At 44.5% G+C, this 18,558-nt stretch overlaps 1 protein-coding gene across 1 annotated transcript; it reads right to left on the bottom strand.

Moving 5' to 3' along the window:
• Window positions 1-3,490: 3,490 nt before the first annotated feature.
• Window positions 3,491-17,708, bottom strand: numbl (NUMB like endocytic adaptor protein). The gene is made up of 10 exons (XM_076100529.1): window positions 17,583-17,708; window positions 14,777-14,851; window positions 13,187-13,261; window positions 10,600-10,740; window positions 8,812-9,016; window positions 8,318-8,587; window positions 4,733-4,918; window positions 4,419-4,650; window positions 4,236-4,245; window positions 3,491-4,168 (listed from the first exon to the last, which is right to left on the bottom strand). Exons 1-10 carry the CDS (start codon window positions 17,706-17,708, stop codon window positions 3,491-3,493), a joined length of 1,998 nt encoding a protein of 665 aa, XP_075956644.1.
• Between the last annotated feature and the right edge of the window lie 850 nt (window positions 17,709-18,558).

The following is an 18,558-nucleotide window of genomic DNA, read 5'->3' as shown; positions in this document are numbered from 1 at the left end:
AAGAGGCCTTGTCTCGTTCCATTAGTGACCTGAGCTGCTGCAGCACCGATCAGTCCGGCCGACTGGAAGACAGCACTGGTTAGACAGTTGCATCCAGGAGCTGGAGGGTTGGGGGGGGGGGGGGGGGGTAACTCTGAGAGGAGAGAGACAATAAGGTACAGACCAAAGAAGGAGATGTACCTTTGGATGTCGTTGTCTTTGTATGTACCTTTGGTAAATCGTCACAATGTAGCTAAAGAGCAATAACACATTTAAAGGAATAGTTTTGGGGGATTTTATGTTCTTTCCTTCTGAGGCACCGGTGAGACGATCGTTACCTCTGTCTGGTGTCAATCATCTCATGTAACTCTCAGCAAGAATGCGAGAAAATCTCCCAAAATGTCAAACTATTCACTATTTTCCCCCATTCTGTATTCCCATTTCTGGATGGAGTGTTTTGTACTGATGTATTCATGTTCATCCGAGCAGTAGAAGTGCCCGGAAAAAATAATTCGACATGTATTTTTGGAACCAGGGGTGCCCAAATTAGCTTTTCCCACTTTGCAATTCTATTGCTTTATACCAATTAGCTTTTAAAGCCTTGCTCTGCGATTTAAATACATTCAGAAATCAGTTTAACCTGTTATGCACCATTCACTGAGTCAAATTCCTTGTTTGTTTAACGTACTTGGCAATAAACAGTTTTGATTCAGATTCAGATTCTTCTATCCAGTTGAATAAAATACACATGCTTCACTTTTTAGCTTTTGACATGTTTTACAAGTTTGTCATAAATTCATTTAAAAACTGGATGGAAAGAAGAAAGTAAAGTAAGAGTCAGCCGTTGAGATCCATGAAGCAGAAATAAAAAGAAAGTGAAGCGTAAAGGATGAAGAGATAAATTGAGAGAATGAAAAGGTCATAAAATAAATGATGGAAAAGATTTTTAAAAACTACAGCAGTTTGTGAAAAGCTAAAAAGCCACCACTTAACAAACCTGAACAGGAGTAATATTATATTACTTTATTTATCTTTTGTACAATGTAATTACAATACAAATATGTAGGTTTAAATACAAAACTTCTGTAAATAAAGATTAAAAATAAATCCCACTGGTTTGCTTTGTTACCATCACTAAACTATGGTTTTACAATCAAGTTTATGAGGTCATTTAGTTTGCTTTAACGCGGAACACAATTAACCTACATTTCTAATTTGGAGGGCCGGCGAACAAGAGTCGAGGGCGAAAATATATCTTCAAAGAAATAAAAGCATTGATTTCAGGAGCGAACCAGTCTGGTCTCGTACAGAGGGGAGGGTAGAGAGAGACATTTGGATTTGTTTTTTCGTGGGGAAGAAGTATTGATTTGTCCGAAAACAAAGGACAAAAACCCTGGAGGACCCGAGATGGTATAAATTAGGCCTGTGGCACAAACATTTTATGTTCTCTGAGAAGGCAGCCTATCCGCCACAGGAAGAGACCTAACGAAACTGTAGGGAGTTAATGAGCAGGAAACCTAATAAGTGGCAGTCCATATCCATACAATTCAATTCCCGGGCAACATAACAGGAGCATCTCTGGTCAGTTTACAGTTTTTATATAACATACAGAAAACCACCTGCTCGCTACACGTCACGTAGAAAAGCCCTTCTATAGAGAACGTCTCTGCTTCGTAATGTTGCATTTTCTTTTACGACTCAAAGTGAAAACACAGAAAGCTCCGTTGGTATTATTGAAGTTTGGACTACATTGTATGAGGACTGTAAATATATAATCGGCAACATATTTTTAATAGGATGCAAAGTGTTGATTGTGAGGTTTTAGGAGCTGAGGAACATGGTGCCGAGATGGGCGTGGCTTGGCCTCGAGACAAAAAAAGATGTTAGAAAAACAGCAGACAGTGCTCTGGTTGTGGGCTACGCGATGAATGTGTCTTTGTTCTCAATATTTTCACACACTCTGGCCCTCACTCTTTTCTCTTTTTCCTTCCTTCAAACTTCCTCCATCTCATTTTCTATAAAGGCATGGCTCCATTCTCTCCTTCAGCCTCTCACATACAGGTTATCCCTCGTTTTGTTTCCCTCTAGCAGTCTATTCTTCTGCTACTCTGTTTTCTTTCCCCATTTGTCTCTCAATCAAATATGTATCCGAAATATATCCATTATTTCTCTCTCATTTGCCACGCCTCGGTTTAAGTCTGCACATGTTCCTCTTCTCTTTTTTTTTTAACCTCAAATCATCAAGCCCATCATCTGTAATGAGTGCAGTACTACTACAGTAGCACAATAGAGGTGAAGACACAATCATACTGTACGTGATGAGACTATACCCTGTGTTTTAACACATTCAAAGATTATGAAAGTCGGAATGTAGTGCATCGTTTTTTTCCAACTATAGTTCCACAGTGTTGTACAGTGTTTCCACTGAGTTGTTAGAGTTCCTCGGGTTCGTCTGGAGAAGATGGACTTGTGCTGTATTGCCCAGAGTGTCTGTGTGCTGGATATCCTGAAGTGATGTTTGAGTGACGCCATGTTGACTCATCTGGCATCACCAGCAGTGGAGCGTATATATGTGAGGGCCAACAGGTGGAAGAAACATGCCGCTATATACACTTACTGTCTCACATGTCGAACTACACACTGCTGGACCATCAGCCCGGGGTTGTTTTGGTTCCTGTTACATAACTCAGTTTCCCACAATGCTTTCCCTCTACCTGTGTGCGACCTGTAGTTTCCCCTCATCTTTACGGTTCAACTAAAATAAATACGGGGGATGAAAAACGACACTGCTTTAAAAATTAGATTTTTAAGTATATATAACTTGTTAAAAAATAAAAATGAAGTACAATAAATTAAATAATTTGGCCATAAATCTCTACTATTAGTCAGTAAGTCCTTTTGGGTTGGTAGAATCGGGTCTGACAACATTGGCTAGTCCTTTCGGGTGTCCAATCTTTTCGCTGTGCTCGGCTAAGATCAGAATCCGTCTGATCGTCGGTCAATCGCTTCTCTTGTGACGTAGCCGTATCCGCTAAATTCTCCACCAGAAAAAAAGAAAACAAACATCTCATGGGTTTGGAATGCATCTGAGTGGAGTCCCTTTTTAAAGAAAGAAACCACTGAGTTGTGTCCCCCCCCCCCCCCCCCCCCCCATAATGTCCTCAGGGGGGTCACATACAGTACATCCAGGGTCTTGCAGCAAGTAAAGTAAAGCCAGAGTGGAGAAGTGAAAGCAGGAGAGAGAGGTGGGCAGCGGGTGGAGTCGAAGGAATTCATTCCATCAAGTCTGGTGAGCTAGAGACCTGATCCTCCAATGGCAACTTCCTCCAAAGCTCTCATGGGAGTGTAAAGGAAGCAATTAAGATCATTTTCACATCGACTCCTATGAGAGCTTGTAGCAAGTTGCTAGGCTGCCACAGGTCAGATGCTAGGCTAGCTTTAAGGACCTGCTTATAGGCCCGCCTTTCTCAGGTATTAACGTGAGCTACAGCTTTGGGAGGCCAACTCTGGCTTAAAGCTCAATCTCAAAAGTCTTTTGAAGATTGTTGGAGAACGGGTTGGCTGCTGCAGCTGGTGCCTTATTCCCAGGCTGCTGAGGCGCCGGTTTGGCCTCCAGCGCCGCCCACTTGGCCTCAAAGCGATCATCGTCTTGGGAAACGCTAGCTGCCGGAGCTGTTAGCTGGCTGCCCTCCGGCGGCCAGCTGCTACTGCTGCCGCAGTTCCCGCCACTGTTGCTGGTCCCATTCTGGAGGGCCATCGTGGCGCTGCTGTGCGGTGGTAGGCCATTAAGGGCTGTCGATAACGGCGGAGTGGGAGAGAAAGGCGGTGTGGAAAACCCTCCGGGGTGCCCGACTGCACTGGGTACTCCTGGGTAAGAATGGTGCTGCCCGGCTGCTCCGAATGCCCCTCCTACGGCCGAGCTCATGGCTCCACCTGCACCGGATGAGCCTGTGGCGGTGCAAAAGACGTTAGCCACCATTTGCGATGGTGTGATGCCTACCACAGGTACGCTGGCGTTGGAATATGTCATACTGCTGGCGAGGCCTGGCATGTAGGTCTGCATATGCACAAATGCCGGTTGGACAGGCTGGCTGGCGAACATTCCCACAGGAGCCGGCATGGTATCAAAGGCCAAGGGGAAGGGTTGCATGGAGTTTGGAAGTGAGCCTGGGGGCCCGGGGAGGGAGGGCTGCATCATGGAGGCCCCAGACATGCACGGACCGGACATGGTGGGAATGGACATGGAAGGTAGAGACATAGGGGGGCCTGAGACTGGGGGGCCTGGTATTAGAGGAACCGATGATATTGACATGGGTGGGAGGGGCATCGGCGCCTGACTTGAGAGAGCACAGGGGCCCGATAGAAGAGGTTTGGGCATGCTGCCAAGGGGCAAAGGGACAGTGGACACCGTGGCAGCTGACATGACTGCCTGACTGGACATCTGCTGACTCGACATGGAGGGCGGTCCAGGGATGATGGGGATGGCGGGGCCCGGGGGAGGAGTCTGTTGAGCCTTGACAGCCTTGGAGACCTCCTCCAGCCATCTCTCGGCCTCGGAGGGTGTGCGCCTGTGTCCACTCTGCATCTGCATCTGCATCTGCATCTGCATCGCCACAGAAACGGGAGGAGGAGAGTGAAGTGGAGGCTCCGGCTGCACCCAGGAAGAAGTGCCTAGAGGGATGAAGTTTAAGAATTAGACCACCGCTGCGTTCAGTTCAAATTGTGTTCTATTTCACCCTTTCTTCTTTCTTACCCTGCATTGGTCCAGGTGGTGGAGGCAGGGCAGGGGGCACAATGCAGGCTGGGGGGCCATTTGCAGGCAAAGAAGGGTTGGAGAAGAACTCATCCGAAGGGTTAGTGAAGGAGTTGTTGATTTGGCTGCACAGGGCGTTGATACCACAGTCTCCCTCACAAGGCAACCCCATGTCCATCTCTGGTACTAGCAAGAAAGGGACACACAGAGGGAAGGCGGGGTGGGAAAGGAGAGGAAGACAGTGGAGATGAAAAGAAGAGGTGGAATGGTGGACGGAGGGGAATGTGTAAAAGGGACAAACAGACAAAAAGAGAGAGAGAAAAATGTTTATTCATTTGTTTAACAGAGCTAGTTAGCGTCAAAGAAACTGAAGGGGTGAAGGCTTGACCTAAAAAGCATCAAAAACACAAGATTCTCAAGACAAACATGGCATTGTGCTAATCTCCACCTTCTTACTAAAAATAAAAAGGTTCATACTAAGTCACAAGCATGTGCGCATGCCAAGCAAAAGCTGTGCAAACAAGTATATATAGCGTTTTATTCATGTGGTTTCAGCCTGTTATGTCACTGCCTGGTGTGTCTTGTGCAGTGGGATGACTCAGACAGAGGTGAATTTGGCTTAGCTTATCCATGTTTTTAAACCAACTGTAACTGATCCGACCAGCGAGGGATTAGGCCGCATAATGTTCCTGTCTGACTTTGGGTTTGGACTACAGCTCTTTAACCGTTCCTGCACAGACCGCAGATATAAATAGACATAATATCTAATTCCCCGTTCCTTGTCCCCTGGTCCCTCCCGTAACAGCGAGGGCCTCAGAGACAGAGGAATTTTGTTTCTTCCTCTACTCCCTCATCCTTCTGTCATCCTATTGACAAGGCATGACAGAAATCCTCCCTTGGAATCTTGTTTCCCAGTTTGACGCCCAAATGGTCTAATTTTGGTTTTTGGTTTACTACCTCCCTCATCCTTCCTGTTTTTGCTGCCCCCATCCACGCTCTACATGCACAGTCGACCCAAAACACTGGACAAATCAAGAGTTTGACGGTGGCATTTTTGACATTGTTGTTTCGTTTTACATCGTGCAGAGGAATGAATGTAAAGAGGAGTGGGATTAAAGTGAAGTAAAATGAATGCATGTTTCCCACAGAGTGGCCCATTGTGGGTCAAAACCCCAAACCTTTACAAGCCCACTCTTCTTATTCATGCATATCTCTCTCATCTGTGTGCATTGTGTGGCTACAGGCCTTGAATTATATTGCAGGGTGCAGAGGGCGCTGGAGGCATGAGTAAGGTCTCCCATTAAAGATGTCTCTGTGTTTTGTTCTGCAAAGACCGACCCTGTGATCCTCCCCTTTCCCCATTCTTGTCAACGTCCCGCAGAGTTCAGAAGCCCTCTAAGCACCTCCCATGTGTGTCTATATGTGTATGTGTGTGTGTGTGTGTGTGTGTGTGTTTCTCTCAGTGCAGTTGCAGGTTAAGGGCTTGTAGGGGGCTTGCTGAAGGCTAACCAGGACAGCTGATTGACCGCACAAATCAATACACACATTGTGTGAGAGTCACAAGGGATCAGGGAGGCAGTGTGAATGTGTGTGTGTGTGTGTGCAGAGGTAGAGAGAAAAAGCACATAGGATTCAAACTGCATCAAATTCACCACTACTGGATATATACTTTAACCAGCATGGGAGAATAGAGGAGACGGAAATGAAAGGAGTGGATGTGAGTGAGAGTGGGAGTTGAATGTTGTGGTTTAGTATTCCAGTCAACTCTCTCATCTCTCCTAATGACTATAATCAACTCCGCAGCGTTCTGATCCTGTAGCACCACACTGAGTGGGTGTGTCCATGTAAGGGGGGTTACCTCTGAGGGGTAAAGTGAAGAATTACACATTGTCTGCAGGAAAACATGAATAACTAGAATTAACGCCTCGCGTTTGTATGCCTCCGTCAACGAGTCAAGCTGCGGTTTGTCTGTGCGAAATGTCCTCACTTCATAATTTTATCCTATTAGACATTTGTGAGAGATTGGTTTATGAATTCTTGATTTACGGGTAACAACGTGTTTCACAGTAACTTTGAGCTTTGATCACCAAATTCTAATCAGGTAATTTGTGTGTCCAAGTCGAAGTTTCTTCCAAATTCCCTCCAGGCCTTCCTGCGTTCACTAGAATGGGATGTTCGGATGGACAACCCATAAACATAAAGCCTCCAGATACGGGTGTTGCCGGTGCAGAGGAATAATAATGCATCTGACATGTGCTGAAGGTTTATTCTGCAATATGTTTGCTCAGACCTCTTCAGATGGAGGTCACTCATGCCACACTGAAGCCAAATGGAAAATGTAATAATGCTCCAATCAGCAAACAACCATGACGTCCGTGGAACACGGAGTCCCACATGTGTGCTTTCTGTTTGTGTGTACAGGCAGCAGTAATGCTCCTTGACTTCTTTGAAAAAACAAATAACAATTTGGGTGTTTGAGTTTACGAAATCCCTCAAAAAAAAACAATGTGTGAGTGAGAGATCCCAGCTGATTTCAATGAGCGAACTGGGGAGACATTGTGATACCAAGTATGAGTTAAATGTGGATCAAACACCTCTAGAAACAAGTCCAGTGTTCGTGAAATTAAGTTGATGCATTTGCATTTTGCATCTGCAGTTAATATCATGAACCTCTATGATTTAGGTTCCTCTCTGACTACAGCTAGTAAGCTTTCATTTATTTCTACATGAATGATTTCTTCATTATTTGTTTGATCAGATATATGATTAGAAAATAATATTCTAGTGTGACGTGTGATGATTTTGTTCAACAGCTTTAACCGTGTCGGTCTGGTAAACTCTTTGTGAACCCTGCATCCTGCTGCAGATCCACAATCATCCCATGATTGTCTAAATGTTGCCCATTTGCTTTTCCACTTGAAAGGAACTTGGAATGAAATTCAAGGAAACAAATTTAATCAAAACTAATACTGCCCCATAATGTAACGACCCATCAGTCTCAGAGAGTGAATTATTGGGCTTAATAAGGGGTCTGAACCATAAAAAACACACAAATTGAGTATTCGTTTTAAGATAAATAACTAAAAGTGCAAATATAATTTGATATGGTACTGTGTATTAATATATCAACGGAACAATAATTTGCAAGTAGCCACCAAATCACACACCCAATTAGAAATTGCTAAAATATAAGAAAATGTTGAATCCTGTCTGTCGAACCTTCAAGACTTTCTCTATTTTTGAGCAAACAGCCAATAACTGCAGAGTTATTACTGCCGGCACAAGGCACCAACTGCTGCTGTTGAGGGGCTTTTTTCACCCCCCCACAGATTCCACATAATGAATCTGACCTGAATATAAAATTCACAATGGAAACATTACATAACTTTCCCTTTTTACTAACCTCAACTGGCCCCTAATCATGTTCATATGGTCCCAAACCCCAGCTTTTAATAAAACCAGTTCAACATAATTAACAAATGAAAGTTTCTGCAGAGAGGAAACAGAAGTTACCAGGGTCAGAAGGTCAGCAGGTCACCACCACCAGCAGCATTGAGTCAGTGAGTCAAGAACGTCTCAACTCACCAGGGTTCTTGTCCTGGTAGTCGGTCTTGCGTTGCAGCGTGGATGGCAGGTCGTTGAGGCGGAGCGACAGCTGCCTCTTGAAGGGAGAGTTCTTCTGGCTGAGGGCCGGGAATCCCCGGAACGAGCCTTGACGCACCAGCTGCTCGATGGGCGCGTGTCGGCGAGGGATGGCGTGAGGCCCGCCGGGTTCGGGCCGCTCCATGGGGGACGCCGATCCCTCGGGCGGGGAGGCAGTTCCGGGTGGGAGGGCTGGGATGGCAGAAGGTTGTTCTGGAGGAGGAAGTGGGTGCATGGTCATTTCTGTTCAAACCCTATCACCCCTGTACATATTCTACAGATGATCTAATCTTAAGTGACTTCTTGCTATGACCCTCTATGAGTTTCCTCAGCATGTGCTTGACTTTTAACATTTTAAAGGGGGCAACTCACATGTCACATGTATGAGCAGTACTTGAAAGACACACATGAGTATGTGCGCACACTTTGAAATCTACCTTTCTTCTTGTCCTGCAGCTTGTCGTCTCTCTCGCTGCCGCAGCTCTGCTGGCAGGTCGGGTTGGAGCGGAAGGAGCCCTCGCGCACGAACGAGGTGCGACTGGCGTCAAAGGACGCCGTCACGCCGCACTCCTTCTCCCGCCGCTGCTTCCTCTCCAGACAGGCGGCAAAGGCACAGCCGACTGCGTGGCTCAGCCTCTCCCCCTGGTGGAGCAAAAAACACACAAGTGTTTAAAGGTCACGTCTACACTTGACCTACACACTCCTCCAGTCTTCATTGTGACATTGGTTTTTTTTGTTGTCAACCTTCACATCAAGTTCATACGTTCACGTAAAATAAAACATCACAGAGAACATCGGATTAGGCTGCAATTATCCAACTCAAATCTCTTCTGTTGTCAAACGTCAAAATGAGTTCACGCTCCGCGGCTCTGAATAAATCGAATACCCGCCTGCCTTTTTTGCAATTTATTCCTAATTCCCCCGACTTTCTCCCCCCTATCGTCACTCCGTGTCTCTTCATAGACAGCCATGACTGCTGTGGGAAAGACACAGTTCCGTTTAAGATGAGCAGATGGAGATATGGAGAGTGTGGTGGAAAATAGAGACAGACAGAGATGGACAGATAACTCCACAGGCTTCTGTCTAATCCCGCAGCTCTGCGCTGCGCTCTCTTCCGTCCACATGAATAATCTATCACGCAGTCTAAGCTGATGAAACCGCCATGGGAGTGACACCACAACGCACCACGACAGCATTGTTTATATTGCAGTTGTCTTTAAATTACAAAACTCCTCATCCCAAAGGTCGGTCAGATGGAAACACGAGAGGTTAGAACTCAGCTGAACACAACTGTGCAGGATGGGCTGATGTGTCTGAATGAGACATGCACGGCAAATTGTACCGTATGTGAAAAATGTGGAATGTAACTGAAGCTCATGACTGTTTCATAACCTGATAAATTGCCTGGTGTATAAAGTGCCCATCACAGTTTCCCAAAGGAAAGTTATCGTCGAAAAACAAAACGTAAACACTTCATAATCTTATTAAATTTCACAAAATCGTCACATTGCAGAAGCTTAAACAAGCAAAATACTGTGATTTTTTTGCTTCATAAATAACCTGTGCAACAAACAATGAGTGATGATACTTTGTTGTTGATCGACTAATTGATCATTTTATCATTTAGCTCGTTAAGTTCATTCATCCTCATTCAAATTCATTCATCTGTAAAAACCTAAATAACTAAAAATAATAGCCTTGAAGCGGAGCCTTTGTATGTAATGTAATTCGCTCTATTTTGAAAGCTTCATGGTGTTATTTCTATTATTCAGCAGTTCAGTTTTTAGTAGCCTTAAACAAACACCATTACCCATAATCCCTAGAGTAGACCATCGCGAGTAAACGTCACAAGCCAAGCGGCTGTGTTTAGCTCAGACATGTCTGCGTTATAGTATCTCATGTCATAAAAAAGTCATAACAAAGTGTAGCACGACATGTAAAAAAAGTAATCGTGTCATAAAAAAGAGAGCTTTGGTGAATATTATGTTCGTGGACCAAGTTACGATTACATAAGTACCTGCACTGCCAGCCTGGTACATTGTCATTGGGGGTGTAGTTTATTTTTATGCTCATCAATTGTTTATAGTTTAACTTTGTTGAATTCATAAAGCTTTCAGTTTTAGTAAGTTTGTCTGAAAGGACGATGAACTGAAAGGCTGAATGAGGGCAGAGTGCAGCTCCTGTGACGAGCAAAGAGGAAAATGTTAGGTTAACCGTCCTCTCACCGAGTCTTTGAGAGCCATGAAGCAGTGGCACATCCACCGTCTGGTAGTGCCGTCTCGGCAGATGTAAGAGAAGGCCTTGTCATAGTTACGATCGGGGGCGCAGAACGAAACCTTCTCTATGGTCTGGTCCACAATCAGGTCCTGAGAGAGAGAAACGGGGACAAAGAGAGAGAATCAGATTTGACAGTTCACACAAAAAACACTCAAAGTCAATCGCATCGAGCAGCTAGATCGCATCAAATGTGACACGGCTTTCAACCTCTGCTAACCCCATGAAACCCCTCTCACTCCGACCTATTTACACATCCACCAGTTACAAAAAAGAAAGTGGCTCCAGACTAACGACACTGAACCCTCTTTTCATCTCTGCGATGTTTCCACCACTTGCCCTTCCTTCTATAAAAGGGTTATTCAGCCTGTCTCAGCGCCTATAGTCACTGCAGAGGAAACTAAAAGGGGCCCTTCTCTTTCTCTGTGTACATTAAGGGGCCCCCGGCTCACCTCTTTGACTCACCGAAAAACAGAAAAGGAAGGAAAACAAGGGGGCGAGAGGGAGGAGAAAGGGAGGAGAGGGTTCACACACTCATCCACGCACTTCCTCCCTCTCCTGCGGTGTCGCCCCGAAAAACAAAGAGAGGGGAGGAGGAGGAGAGAGGAAGAGGGAGGACGAGGACGGGAAAGAAGGGGAGGAAGAGGTAGAAGAATAACAGTCCATTCATTGTGGGCCAATTAGTGACTGAAGGGGGATGCTGGTACCGAGGTGAAAGGCTGAGCAGAGAGCAGTGGGTTACAGTGAGTTGCTCTGTGTCACATATTACTGTTCCTGTTTCTGTGTTTTCTGTTTTTATGACTCACGTGTGGTCATGTGAGGTGGCGAAAGTGCGAGAAGAAAGTGTGTGTTTGTGGGTAAAGATGACTCAGCTCGTGTCCCTAAATCACCGAAAGGAAGGACACCGCGCAGCAGCCTGTGACTCAGAGCGTCTCTGTGCCGTCTTCACCGTTTCTTTCTATCGATGCATTATGAAGGTCGTTCGGAGCTTTTGTCTCTATTGTGCACGCAGACGCATATACGAACGGTGCCTTCACTGATGGTGGGAAAGTCTGAATAGACGTGTGGGAGTCGTCAGGTGCGCTTGCTGATTCATAAACCGAGGCTGAGCTCAAGATAAAGCTCTGATGATGAAGAGGCGAGAAAGAAAGAAAGAAGGACTGTAAGAGTCATCAGTGCTCGGTTTGTAATCAAATATTAATATGTTAAACTTGTTCACAGTCACCAACTGTTTGGTGCTGGGCGGGTCGTGTACGGTGGGTTTAGCAGAGCTTATTTTGCTCAAAACAGTAAAGTTGCTGTTTGTAAAACCAAACCAATGAGATAAAAGATGCTAAAATGCTCCGTAAAGCTGAGATGAAATGCAGTTCTCATAGTGTGTTCATCACCGTGAGGGACATTTTTCAATAACTCTTTACAACGCTGGATAATCTGAAATGTTTGGCTCACTATTTGGATTACAAATAGTATAATACTAATAATAACGGACAATGTGGGTAAAGTCTGAGCACATTCATCCAAAAACATTTTCAATTCATGTCAATCTCATTTCATTTCTATTACAAGTTTTCTGTTGTGTTTAAATTAGGCATTATCTAAAGCTACAGACCGGAGAGATAAAGTATTAAAATAAACACCTAAATGTGTATTTTGGATGTTTTCTTTCTAGTAGTCTGAAAGAATACATGATATGAAGGCAAAATAGTCCAAAATGTCAAAATTGAGCAGTGCATTAAAAAAGAAGAAGATGTTTTTGCCTACAGGGTGTCTCGCCGTAAGTTTGTTGAAAATATGCAAAATATAATACTGCAGCTTTATCTTTGAATATGTTTGGATGAGACACATCCCTGAAGGGAAGAAAAGAGGGAGATCAAAGTGGGGGGAGATGAGGTCACGTGTGTGGCCTCGAAAGATAAAAAAAAAAAAAAAGGCTTCGCTCTCTCTTTTCTCTGCTGCTCTTTATTCTGCTCGGCTTTCAATAGAGCCTCAGAGATCTGCGCTCACTCTGCTGGAGGCCTCCCTGGCCGCCAGGCACTCCTCAAGTGCATGTTTGTGTGTGTGTGTGTGTGTGTGTGTGTGTGTGTGTGTGTGTGTGCGTTTGTGTGCGTGTCTATGTTTACTTGATCTTCCCTCCCCCACTAGGCACCTTCAGCAAGAAACCATGAGTCACATATGTCAGGTCTGAAACTATACACACACACACACACACACACAGGGGCCCAAACTAGCCTGGCAGCATCAAGATAGTAGATGCACGGTGGTGTCATCAAACTGGGACAGAATGAGACTTTTGTCTTAACTGAATTTGAGAGTATAAAAGAAAGAAGATGCTGCGCGGAGGGAGGGAAACTCTTTCTTGTTGTCGTCAGAGACTTGAGGACGAAGCCGTAGATAGAACACCTGTGCGGTGTGTGATGCACATGACTGCAGGACTCACACTTCCCCTCCTCGTCCTTGTTGCCGAGTGACTGATGCAGTAGATAGAAAGGGAAGACAGAGGGGAGGATGGAACAAAACAAAGAAAATGTGTTCGCTTACCTTAGTTTTTTCATCCACCACCCTGAGTCCATCTGCTGAAACCCACAACACTGCCTTGACTGTCTTTTTCCCGCTCTGGAAAGACAAAAAAGGAGCAGTAGTCTAAGTAAATCATTTTTAACTCAAGAGGCAAGCGAACCAAGTCGCACAGTAAATGCATATCACCAGATGTTGCTGTATTCTGGCAGCGGTGTGAACAACAAACAACTAGCATGTAAAAAGCCACTTGTACTACTACTCATGGTCATGTAAAGTGATCGTTACATCGTTACAGCAGATGAGGTGGTGCTGAGTTAAGATCGGAGAGGCGGGCAGAGTCAAAAACTGTGCCAGCTGGCACTGAGGATCATTTCTCCAGAGGAGGGCAGCAGGCAGAGCTAATAACACACTCAGCAATGGCCGCGCTAAAAATATACACAGGCTAAAAAAGCTACAACTCCATGTGAGTGTGCAAGTGTGTGTGTGTGTGTGTGTGTGTGTGTGTGTGTGTGCACACGAGTCTGCATATGAGCTTGTGTGTGAGTAAGGGAAACAGAAAGCCAGAGCACTGCAGGAAATGGCTTTGAAACCCACTGCGAAGCGACACGGAGCCTCAATTGTTTTGCATAATCCCATTGAGAGGAAGACAGCGGGAGTGAGAATGGAGGTGAAGAAACTGAGAGTGATGGAGGGAAAAGAGGGGAGGAGGAAGAGATGGAGGAGAGGAAAGCTAAATTGGGAGGTGGAGCGGAGGGAATCAAAAGAAAGAGATAACTTTGGTAGAAAGTTTTTCAACTGCGGAGAGAGAGCGACGCTGAAGGAGGACGCGAACATAGATGGAGGATAGAGTCGACCCAGCGAGGGAGAATGAAAAGAGAAAAACAAATGAAAGGGAACGGAGGTGGGAGGAGAGGGAGACGAGAGTGAATGCATGAAACATTTCTCCTGTATGCAGTTCAACTGTGATTCAGTTAACTCTCTGAGATTTTCTGACAAAGTGGTGCCTTTTGTTCGATAAAGTTTCTACTTGGGGGGATTCAGGTTTGGGGTCAGTTTTGTTGCGCAGCCTGATTCTTACATGAAAGTCGAGGTTAACTCCAGTTACATCAAATGATACATCATACAGATGTGAAGACACAGACTCACAGTTTTCTTCGCTGCGAGTGTGTGTGGCTGTCTGACACTGGCCGGTCTGTGTCACTCTGTTCACACCCTCTTTGATCCAATCCAGCTTCCCCGGGGGGGAAACTGTGTGTGTGTGTGTGTGTGTGTGTATGTGTCAGTGTGCATTTCTATGTGTTTATGCTAGCCCACATCTAATTTGCTGCTCTCTTGAGCGTAGTGGGATCAGACAGACTGATGAGCAGACAGACAGATATGGAATAAGACCCACCGGGGAGGGCGATGAGGGAGATGAAGGTGGTAAAGAAGAGAAAATAACAACAGGGGGCAACTGCAGACAGTATCGAGTGTGTGTTTGTGTGTGTTTGCTCCTTTGGTCGATACTTTACTGCATGAGCTTTTTCGCAACTGGGTCTGTAATGAGCTCTGAAGTACTTCAGCAGAGGACTGTGTGTGTGTGTGTGTGCGTGTGTGTGGGGATGTACTTACAACTTTTAGCTTCTTCACCGCCTCCTCGCATACGTGCATCCCTCTCGACTCCTCCACCTCGACCAACCCCAGGTACTGCAGAGAGATCAGAGCAGAAATATCAACAGATGCAGCTGAGCTGGAAACTATGTGAAAACAACAGACAAGAGACGAAGTGACATAAAAAGCGACCAAAGCCTCATTAGTTTCAGTATTTTTAAGAGTGCTATGAAATTGACAAGGAAAGTAGCTAATAAGCAGCCATACTGGATTTACAGCCACATGTTGCTGCTGATAATAAGGAAGGGGTTGTAATAATCTATAGCCTCACGACCCCTTATGTTGTGTCTCCAGTGTTGTGGGCTCTGTGGTTTTACGGGGAGCCCACAGAGACTCAATTAAAGCTCCATTCAGAAGCCAAGTGGTGAGGCAAGTTTTAAGGAGAGCTCTGAGTTTTTTGGGGGAGAGATTGGTCCCTGAACTGATATACCTGTTGTAAACAATAAGTGAAGTGTGGCAGAATTATGAATGAGAGTTGTTTTTTTTTAAACATTGCAGGTTTTAAGCTCGCAGAACACAAATAGACAGTTCTTCCAGAGCGATGTCGTCGTTAGATGCGGATGCGTGTGGGAGGGTTTAAAACAAACCAGATTTAAATGACTGAGAGCTTGCAAGGAGGTCAACAACATGAGAAGTTGTTGTTTCATAAACTGCACGAATCGCAAAAGTAATTGGTGGAAAATGTTCAGAGTGCATGATTAGCAATTAGCATCCAGCAATCTGGGCAAGAAGACGTGGACTTTAACAAGGTGGTGAATGGTTTTGCGCAGAAACTGTAAATATATTGCAAAAGTTCACCAGGTTTTATAATCAAAGCTTGATGGTCTATTTGACTCTAATTGGACCATAATGTACTAAATGAACATCATGCTGTATTGAAGAAGACTTGAAACTAGAGATTGAGACCATAAACTCATGTTTACAATGTTTACTGAGGTAATAAATCAAGTAGAGTTATTTTCTCATAGACTTCTTTCTTAGAGGAGTTGACCCCCTGCTAGCTATTAGAGACTATGCAAGCTTAAAAGACTTCCGCATTGGCTTCACCTTTCAGAACCCTCGTGTAATATTTGTCTGTTTGCTTCACTTTCCAGCAGGACATTTTTTTAGAACTTTCCAAACTTCTCTAAAAGTCAACTTTTCACTCTGAGCAACAACAACAAACAAAAACCTGTTTTCTTTCCTCTGGTGCGGTTGAGCAGCTCTCACAGAGGCATTAATAGTGCATGAGTCGTGAATACATTTAGAGTGAAAACGGAGATGAAGGCAGAGATGTGAGAAAGGAAGGATGAACAAAGGGGGACGAGGAGGAAAGAAAGGCTACAATAAAGAGACTGAGAGGTTTTTTTAGTGCTACCGTGCCTCATCGCGAAGTCTGCGGAGCATTACCATCAGCACCGTTCTCCATTAGCTTGCCACTCACGCTGCCTTTTTCAACACTATTCTCTTCCTTCGTCTTTCTCTCTCTGCCTCGTATTCTTCTTCTGCTTCTACATTCAGTCTGCAGCCCTTTTCTGTCTTTTTGCCCATCTTATCCCCTTCTATGTCTCTCTCTCTCTCTCGCTCTCATTTCATATCTCACAATGTCTCTCCGTCCCCCTCTGCGCGCCCTCATCCCTCACCCTGTCATTTCCTGTGGAGTCCTTAATCTACAACTCCACCTCGATGTTATTCCTCCCTCTTTGTCCTCCATCTCTCACCGTCATTGTCTCTCCGGCCGTTCACATACTAACGCTGGTTATCAGTAAATTGGGCCATCAATAATGCCTCTTATTTGCACTTATTGCACATGAGGCATTTATCTCAGAGTGAAGAGACATTTTAATTACAACCTGGTTTGTATAAGGATCAAGGCTTTTCAGTCCTACTAATATAAAGAAATATCTTTATTTATTGGACATGAATATATAAAAAAGCTAAAATTCACATGTTTCCAATATTAAGGCAACCAATCCACCAAATACGTACCATTAAATACACCAAACTCTGCCATGTTTGTGTGATACAGTCTGTAATCCATGTACATTTTGGGGATATTCACCTACACAATGAGATGGACACTAAAATGCTTACATTTGTGTCTCAAACCCATTAAAATCTCCAAAAATCAAATCAGTTGTCTTGCGTTTTTAGAGGAACAGTTCAGCATTTTGAAACATACGCTTATTCGTTCTCTGGCAGAGAGTTAGACGACAATATGGATATCAGTCTCATATCACGCTGAATATGAAGCTACAGCCAGCAGAAGCAAATTGGCTTAGCTTAGCTTAGCATAAAGAACCAGGCTGGTTGTTTCCAGTCTTTATGCTAAGCTAAGTTTACAAGCACATTTTTCCAAAATACCAAACTGCTCCTTTAAGAAAAACAAAAATTAACCCAACCCAAATCGTACATAAATTACATCCGTGTAACGCTGTTGTATAACAGACCTACATGTGTGAGGCTTTGTCCAGAAGCAGATTCTGGATTTGCTCTTCTTCTGTGGTGTTCAAGGATAAAGTGCTGAATAAATGAGGATCTAGTGCACCTTTTATTTTAGAGCATCCTTAAACAGGAAGCACTGGCGTGGGTTGTGATAAATATACGGTGTTCTAGGTGTACGGTGTACCCATCTTTCCCCCTTTTTGCTTGGCCCTGCAGAATTATAGTGTTTATTATGTCAGACGTATGCTGTGAGTTTATGGTGAGAATATTCCCTCTGGGGAGGAAACACATTGACATATGATTATCACAGTGGACCAGAACTGTACCGGCTTTGGATACTCACCCGAACGGGGAAGTTACATTTGCCCTTCCGTACAGCCTCCTCGTCCGCCTGCCACTGATGCGGTCTGCTGGCCTCTGGCACGTAGGTGGGCTTCTTCCTCCTCAGGCTCTGACGAAGCTTGTTCATCTCCGGGGTCACGTGCTCCCTGGTACTGTGGACGACAGGAAGGGACGCTGGTTAAGTGGTGCAGCACAACATATAGAGCAGCCATTACTAAAACATGTGGGAGATTTTATTTAAGTTTGTTCCATAGTCTTTTGTCAACGTATCCTCATACAACGGTTCGTATGATATTTTACACAAAATTCAGTTTGTTTTACTGATAAAAAAATGTCTAAATGCATTTATTTAATCTAAATTCTACATGTTTTCAATAACATACTTAAAACAAGGTTGTGATTCATCAAATGTGTATCCCTCAGAAATAGCTGTGATGGTTTGTCATTTTTAAAAAGTGGGTCCTTAGAAAAAACCTTTTTGGGAACCAGTAGCCTAAAGGGCTGCATGTTACCTCTGTAATTTTAAAAACACTAAGAAAGTCACACACGACTAACTGACTCCCTTTAACACACACACACACACACACACACACACACACACACACACACACACACACACACACACACACACACACACACACACACACACACACACACACACACACACACACACACACACACACACACACACACACACACACACACACACACACACACACACACACACACACACACACACACACACAAACACACACACACACACACAAACAGCAACCATTCCCACTCAATCTAACAGTAAGGCTCGTTAAAAAGCGAATTAAATGCAACAAACTATAATTTAAAGAAAAGCCGCTTGAGAGCCTTTGAGCCGAGACTGTGGTCCTGCGTCTCATCCAGGATTATGAGTGAAGTGGGATGCATTTCATTGATTAGCTGAAGCTCGTTATGCAGTTATCATCCCTAACAAGGCAGTCGGT

Source organism: Anarhichas minor, unplaced genomic scaffold (genome assembly GCF_050575085.1).
Source record: "Anarhichas minor isolate MPS153535 unplaced genomic scaffold, ASM5057508v1 ptg000026l, whole genome shotgun sequence".
NCBI lineage: Eukaryota > Metazoa > Chordata > Actinopteri > Perciformes > Anarhichadidae > Anarhichas > Anarhichas minor.
This window is presented reverse-complemented; position numbering and strand designations above follow the sequence as displayed.

Excerpts from the sequence above, each read along its gene's own strand:
- numbl (XM_076100529.1), bottom strand. The coding sequence starts at position 17,708 with ATGAACAAGCTTCGTCAGAGCCTGAGGAGGAAGAAGCCCACCTACGTG. Across the intron at positions 13,262-14,776 it reads CGGTGAAGAAGCTAAAAGTT|AGCGGGAAAAAGACAGTCAA; the intron begins GTAAGTACATCC and ends TTGTCTTTCCAG. Across the intron at positions 10,741-13,186 it reads TGGTGGATGAAAAAACTAAG|GACCTGATTGTGGACCAGAC; the intron begins GTAAGCGAACAC and ends TCTCTCTCTCAG.